At 43.4% G+C, this 7,500-nt stretch overlaps 2 protein-coding genes across 2 annotated transcripts in view; both read left to right on the top strand.

Annotated features, from left to right (window-relative positions):
* LOC138037206 (neuropeptide SIFamide receptor-like) overlaps positions 1-7,500 on the top strand; it is a 159,499-nt gene that overhangs the window by 43,645 nt on the left and 108,354 nt on the right. The window lies entirely within an intron of this gene.
* Positions 4,651-5,346, top strand: LOC138013670 (uncharacterized). The gene has a single exon (XM_068860758.1). The coding sequence runs from the start codon at positions 4,651-4,653 to the stop codon at positions 5,344-5,346; it is 696 nt and encodes a 231-aa protein (XP_068716859.1).

Consider the following 7,500-nt stretch of genomic DNA (forward strand, 5'->3'; position numbering starts at 1 on the left):
TTGTGTCTGAAGCTGTTAATGACCTACTCAAGCTTAACCTTGTCGAAGAAATTTTTTGCGCTCCGGACATTATTAATCCGTTCTCCGTTTCTACTCGTAGTTCGGGTAAACAAAGACTGATCTTAGATCTGAGACATGTGAACGCTTTCCTCTACAAGCAAAAGTTCGAGTGTGAAGACTTGTCCGTGGCCACTCAGATTTTTGACTAGGGCTATTATTTATTTAAATTTGATCTGAAGTCCGGGTACCATCATATTGAAATTTTCCCAGAGCACCGCAAATTCCTTGCATTTGCTTGGGACTTCGGCACTGGGAAGTTCAGATACTTTCAATTTTGCGTTCTTTCGTTCGGCCTCTCCTCTGCTCCTTTCATTTTCACGAAGATTCTCAAGCCGCTGCAAAAATTTTGGAGAAGTCGGGGCATTCCTATTGGCATTTTCCTGGACGACGGCCTAGGAGGGGGACTTGATAAAGTTTCGGCCAAAATTCACAGCTTAGCCGTTCATTCTGATTTACTCAAGTCTGGTTTCGTCCCCAACCAGGAAAAGTCCGTTTGGGAACCAGTTCAAGTTGTTACATGGCTAGGAGTTGTTCTTAATACCATCGATGGCTCTGTTCAGGCCACCGATGAACGCATCGCAAAATTGACTTCCGACCTCGGGTCATTGCAGACATTGTCTTCCCAACAGTCTCCTTGTAAGGTTCACGTCAAAAGCGTTGCCAGCGTTGCGGGCCAGATCATTTCACTTTCTTCTTGCGTGGGGTCAGTTACCCGTATTATGACCAGACATCTCTTTTCAGTGGTTAATTCTGCCTTTTCCTGGGACAGTGAAGTTTTCTTGTCGGATGATTCCATTTCGGAGATTAACTTTTGGGCTAACAATGTAAATTCCCTCAACGGTAGAGTTTATTCGGGCGTACAATCTCTACCAGACCGAGTTAGTTTCTCCGATGCTTCCGATTCAGCCTGTGATGCGTTTGTCGAGTCCGACTCCGATTTGGTTTTTCATCAGAATTGGTCTCCCGTGGAAAAAGTACAAAGTTCTACTTGGCGAGAACTTAACTTTGCAGATCTTTTGTCCAACGCAAGGGTCATCTGGTATTCTGACAACCACAATGTCGAGTCTATTCTTCTCAACGGCAGCAGGAAACTGGATCTGCAGGCGTTAGCTCTCGAAGCCTTTCAGATTTGCCTCAAGTATCGCATTTCTCTTGATGCCAGATGGATCCCTAGAGATCTTAATGCCAGAGCCGACTCCATCAGCAAGCTTGTTGATTTCGACGATTATGCTATTAATGATTTCGTTTTTCAGAGTATTAATGATCGCTGGGGTAACCATACCGTCGATAGGTTCGACTGTAGCTACAATACCAAATTGCCAAGGTTTAATTCCCGGTTTTTTCAGCCCGGCTGTGAGGCAGTTGACGCCTTTTCTCAGGACTGGGGATACGACAACAATTGGCTCTGTCCCACGGTTTGTCTAATTTTCAGAGTTCTTAAACACATGGAAGTGTGTCTTGCTAGAGGTACCCTAATTTTACCGCTATGGAAGTCGTCGTTCTTCTGGAACGTCTGCGCAACAGATGGTGCGCACTGGAGCAGATTCGTTATTGACTGGGTCTACTTGCCCAAGTTCGAGGTATTATTTGTCAAAGGGAAAGCCCGTAATTCCCTTTTTGGCACAAGACCCCTTGATTTTGATGTCGTTGCTCTGCGAGTCGACTTTCGCCGTCCCAGGCCCCCTTTATGTCGCGAGGGGTTTTGCACTTTGCCTTATGGAAAGTGTGACTCTTGTAATTAGACGTTACTTTAGTTTAGTTTTTTGTACGCCTTTGCGTGAGCTGTCTACTATGTTTTCATGTAGGCGTTTGTTTGGTTTCACCGTGCACTATACTTTCCATGCAATAAAAAGTTTATTTATTTGTTACATTAATTTTTTATGTGTCCTGTCATTTCCCCCGTCCGTTTTTTGTTTGCCTTTGTTCCTATTTTTGTATCCTCCAGATATCTTCCAATCCGGTTTTTGGGACTTTGGTCAGGACGCTCTGCCAGACGGTCCCATCCAAGGGTTAGCTGAGAGATTGAAGACGACAATACTGTCCTCAAAGGCCAACAGTACATCCTTGCTGTACCACCGCGCTTACCGCAAGTGGAAGGATTTCGCCATTAGTACGTTTGGCGGGAATTTTTTCCCCGCTAAACCCTTTCACGTTGCATTGTTTTTGCAACACCCTATTGAGCAATCCCATTCTCCTAGTGTTATTGATTCTGCCTTTTATGGCATAAAGTGGGCACATAGTATGGCTGGTATCCCCTCCCCCACGGATAACCCCATCGTCGAGGCCGTCATGCAGGTCTGCTTCATAAAGAATTCTTGGTACTGCTATTCTTAACCGCAAGGAGCCTATTTCATCTAGTGTGATTCATGATATTATTAGCCGTTCTAACCTTGAAAACCCTGTTGAATTGCGCAATATTACCTGGTATGTTTTGTCATTTGCCAGCTTCTTTAGGTTCGACGACGTCTCCAGGATAAGAAGGAATGACATTTTCTTTAACGAGGGATTCATGGTTATTAAAGTCCCCAAAAGTAAGAACGACCAGCTTCGTCGGGGAGACGAAGTAATTATTTCTGAGCTCCCTAGTCCCGCGTGTCCTGTCAAGCTCCTCAAAAAGTATCTTACCAAATTTAAAATTCCTCCAGATTCCAGGGATCTGATTTTTAGACCCATTTCTAAGGGAAGGGATTCTTGTAAGTTGATAACCCGCGATAAGTCTATTAGTTACAGCACTATGAGACAAGCTTTCAGGCGGGATTTGAAGACCATCGGGTCTGACCCTTCCAAGTTCGGGCTGCACTCGCTGCGTTCAGGTGGTGCGACTATGGCAGCTAACAGTGGTGTTAGCGACAGAGTGTTTCAGCGACACGGTCGCTGGAAGTCGACGAAAGCCAAAGACATATATGTCGATGACGATCTGGATCAAAGACTTTCTGTTTCCAAATTCCTTGGACTTTAAGCCATTTAAGCTTTTAGTGTCTATTTATCACGCCTTTGCCCAATTTTTTGTCACTCTATATAGGGGTGGTTCTCGCCAGGCCCTCCCATAATAAACTTATTTGGTTCAGCGATGCTGTGTTGTTATTTGTTGTGGAGTGGAGACAAAATATGTTATTTCCGACGAGTAAGCTTGGGAATAAGGCCGAAATAACTATTTTGTCGGCACGAGATACAACAAGGGCCTGGGTTTGGCGAGGTGAAATATTTGGTTGTGAATTCTGTCGGTGGCGTTGGTTTATTGTAGAAATTACTTAGCATATCTTCTTTACCCTCGGTCATTAGATCATAGCACTAGTTTTTATTCATATTCATACCTCTTTATTTATTTTAGGCATTTTACCCCCACATTCTTTCGCTTCTCACACATTTTTACCTTACATCTGTATATAAGCCCTACGCGGGATATATTTCTTCTTATCCCTGATGATGCCGTAGATTGGCGAAAGCTCGGATTCTAAACGTTTTTTAAAGATTTTAACATCAATTAGTGTAAGGCCTCAATTGGATTCTAAACTGTTTCATTTAAAATGCTACGGAAGGACAATATCCAACAATTATTGAAACTAGGCTTGGGCCGAGCCGAATTTGTCCTCGTTAAGAAAATATTGCGCAACAACGAGACTTTGGCTACCAGCAAACAAAGACTCTTCTTCCTCCGCCAATGCTCGACAATCAACGTCCTCCCAAAGACAATCGAAAACCTCACACTACCGTATGACTTTGGAGTCTAATCCATCACTGAGAAATCCAAACAGAGAACAAGACGTTTCGTCCTAAACGAAAGCAAAAGAGCACTCCAGAGAATCATTGCCATTAAACTACACGAACAACGACGGCTCGATGAAAGGATAACATCGGTATTCACTCCTGACGTGGCATCTAAAATACGCTCCCAAAGATACTTAGCGTATAACACCGCCAGCAATCTGCACAACAGAAAATTCCTAACGCTGCTAGACAACCTCAAGAATCCGAGCAGTGCTAACACTTCGGAGATAAATAGTCCAAATGGCTCGTCCGATCAAAGAAATAGAACTACCAACTTGAACAGCACCGATAATAACAACACAAGTTCCTCAGACAACGTCACCACAAACAAACCCAATCTGGTCACCGACCTCACTAGTAACCTCAACGCCCAGGAAATCAATCTCCTATCTAAATGCCCCAAGTTCAGCCTCATCCCTGGCATAAGCGAACATACAATCACGCGCATCAATATAGCATTCTATCGGCTAGCCAATCAAATACGATGCAAACACTTTCGAGAATCACGATTTCGACCTTCAGACATCCTTACCTATCCACAGTCCCGACACATCTACAAACCAGAATCTGAAGACGAACTCGAAAGAAAGCTCCAAAGGATCCACCACAAACTTCAAGCCACCCTTAAAGAACTACAGCCGCAAAAGAAGTGGTCGAACATCAGCCACGCAGAGAAGAGAGTAATCAAAGAACTCAAAGAGAAGAACTATATCTGCCTCCCCAGCGATAAAGGTACGGAATTCTGCGTAATACAGCAAGACACGTACACGAGTTGCACTAGCTCATCTCAACGACTCCAGCACCTATCAAAAGGTACCCCGCATGTCGGCCAAAACAGTCGAGGACAAGGTCAACTCAACTTGGCAAAACGTTTGCCTACATAACGAGATACCCTCTTTTGTCCGGAAGAGCTTCATCGCCGGGAACACCGACCTCCCCCGGTTCTACCACCTCATCAAGACACACAAAACTGACCCAGCTATTGAAATACGACCTATTGTATCTAACACCAATGGACCAACACAGCGCCTCTCATGGCCGCTCGCCAACGCCCTCAAACCTTTTCTGAAAGACGTTCCAGCACATCTCGAAAACAGCCTTGAACTTATCAAGTACATCCAAGCCGGCGATTTCACCGCTAACAAAACCCTACCATACCCATGCAGTCTCGATGTAGTGTCCTTGTATACGTCAATATCCATACAAGAAGCCATTACCAACGCCACCGACAGAATTCACAACCCAATATTTCACCTCGCCAAACAAGACATTAAGGACCTCCTCACAGTAACACTAAATAACATGTACTTCTCATTTAATGATCAAGTTTTCCGCCAAAAAGAAGGCCTTCCTATGGGTTTCAATATCTCAGCTATTCTGGCCATCCTTTTCATGGACAGACTCGAAACCAGTGCCCTCTCTTCACATTTATCCATTCCCCCCTACAAGAGATATGTTGATGACATTTACCTCCAGACCACCTGTGAGGATGGCCTGGAACCCAGGCCCTTGTTGTAACTCGTGCCGACAAAATAGTTATTTCGGCCTTATTCGCAACCTCACTCGTCGGAAATAACATTTTACCTCCAGACCACCGGTGAGGATATGGCGGACCAATTCCACTCTTCAATGAATAACCTGCACCCCAAATTGAAGTTTGAAATCGAGAAACCAGAAATTACACCAAGTGGCCACTCACTATCACTACTTGACTTCAAAGTAACCATCTCTAAAGATGGCAAAAGCTCCTTTGAATTTTACAAGAAAACAGCAAAGAAACCAATATTCGTTCACCACCAATCAGCGATACCGAAAAAATCAAACATAAACTTCATTCGTAATGAGCGGAAACGCACATGGGTATCCCGAAAGCATCATAGACAAAACTAAGCACTCTCAGAACCACCAGGAAAACCCCCGACCTCTCAACACCTAATGGTCGTACCTGAAGATCCCATATATCTCCGAACGTCTAAACTACAGAATCACAAGCATTTTCCGAAAAGAGGGCATACCAGTTCGGGTCGCGCACAAATCATATACTCTCAGACGAGCCCTCTCTCACAACAACAAAGAACGGACATGCACGAGGGCCAATTGCCCTATCTCCGGCACCAAATTGTGCTTATTACGCAATGCTGTTTACCAAATCACATGCAACAACTGCAACCAGCATTACATCGGGAGCACTATACGCTTTATCCACGATCGTGTGAGAGAACACCTGAACAATGACAACTCCTCCGTGAAGAAACACCTCTCTCAGTGCCAAAACAAGGTCTACAAAGGCATCGAAATTAAGAGTATTGTACTAGAAAACGATCCCGCAAATCTACGACTGCTCGAAGCGTTTTACATACGAAAGTACAAACCTATCATGAACTCCCGAGAGGAATGCAGCGAATTCGCGGACCTTTTATTCTAGAAATTACTTAGCATATCTTCTTTACACTCGGTCATTAGATCATACCACTCGTTTTTATTCATATTCATACCTCTTTATTTATTTTACCCCCACATTCTTTCGTTTTTCACACATTTTCACCTTACATCTGTATATAAGCCCTACGCGGGATATATTTTTTCTTATCCCTGATGATGCCGTAGATCGGCGAAAGCTCGGATTCTAAACGTTTTTTAACTATTTTTGCAATTGGATTCTAAACTGTTTCATAAACTGTTAGAGTGAAGGTTTCCGTGCATAGGTTTTTAGGAGTGGGATTGTTAGATAATTGCATGCCGCTAGGGATGTCGTAAACAGTAGAGTTCATCCTCGACGAGCGTTTTTGTAAGCTCTAACCGTTGCAACCACTACTGGAATTCGATGGCACGAGGAAAGAAAATGTTAAAAAAAGATAACTTCCTACGGTGAGAATTTTTCATTTCATCATATTTTGTAGATAGTAAGTAAAGTAAGTGAGTCATGATTAAAAAAATAGGGGTCACCGACGATCTAAACGAGTAAAGTTTGCAAAGCTCTTGGAAAATTTCGTTTGTCACGTTTTTGCGTGACCCGTCGGGGAAGGACTGGAACCCAAGAGAGGCTAGATCGTTGAAGGGATGAAAGGTTTTTACCCCCAAAAAAACACCTTTTCGAGCATAGCAACGAAGTTTTAAGCAGGCTTCGTCATCATTTGGTTAGTATTTTGTATAATGTCATGCTCATCTTCTGGAGCGTGGTTTTTGTGAAATTTAATCGCTGGTTGTTTCCACGCAGGTCCGCACTATTCAAGCGGGCGAGGACGAAAATACTGCTCTATTTTCACGAAAGTAAAGGAAAAGAACTTCAAAAACACGCATTCATTTTGAACTTAAGTTTATACAGACGCGCGCGACTATTGATGATTTTGTGTTCGGAGGTGAGTGAAAACACATTTTTTTCCCATTTCCCTGACCATAGTGTTGTGTACACTTGCTTTGAGTGTTCTTTATTATTTTTTTTCGAACCGGCGTGTTCTATATTGAGTGAACGAGCTCAAAACTAAACCGGCGTACGTCTTCTTATCGGCCGCTTTTGTCAATTTCAGCCCTCGGCCCGCGAGTAGAGCAGTTTGTTCAGTCGTTTTGTAACGAGTGAGTTGTGAACAATTTCATTTAATTTTCAAAGGAAAAATGTTGTCTGCAAAGTACACAATTCAACGATCAATCTGATTTATAATTCTTGGCTGTATC

This window comes from Montipora capricornis, chromosome 1, assembly GCF_036669925.1.
Source record: "Montipora capricornis isolate CH-2021 chromosome 1, ASM3666992v2, whole genome shotgun sequence".
In the NCBI taxonomy this organism is placed as follows: Eukaryota; Metazoa; Cnidaria; class Anthozoa; order Scleractinia; family Acroporidae; genus Montipora; species Montipora capricornis.

Bases quoted from the DNA above. Each gene is read 5' to 3' on its own strand.
- LOC138013670 (XM_068860758.1), top strand. From the start codon at position 4,651: ATGTCGGCCAAAACAGTCGAGGACAAGGTCAACTCAACTTGGCAAAAC.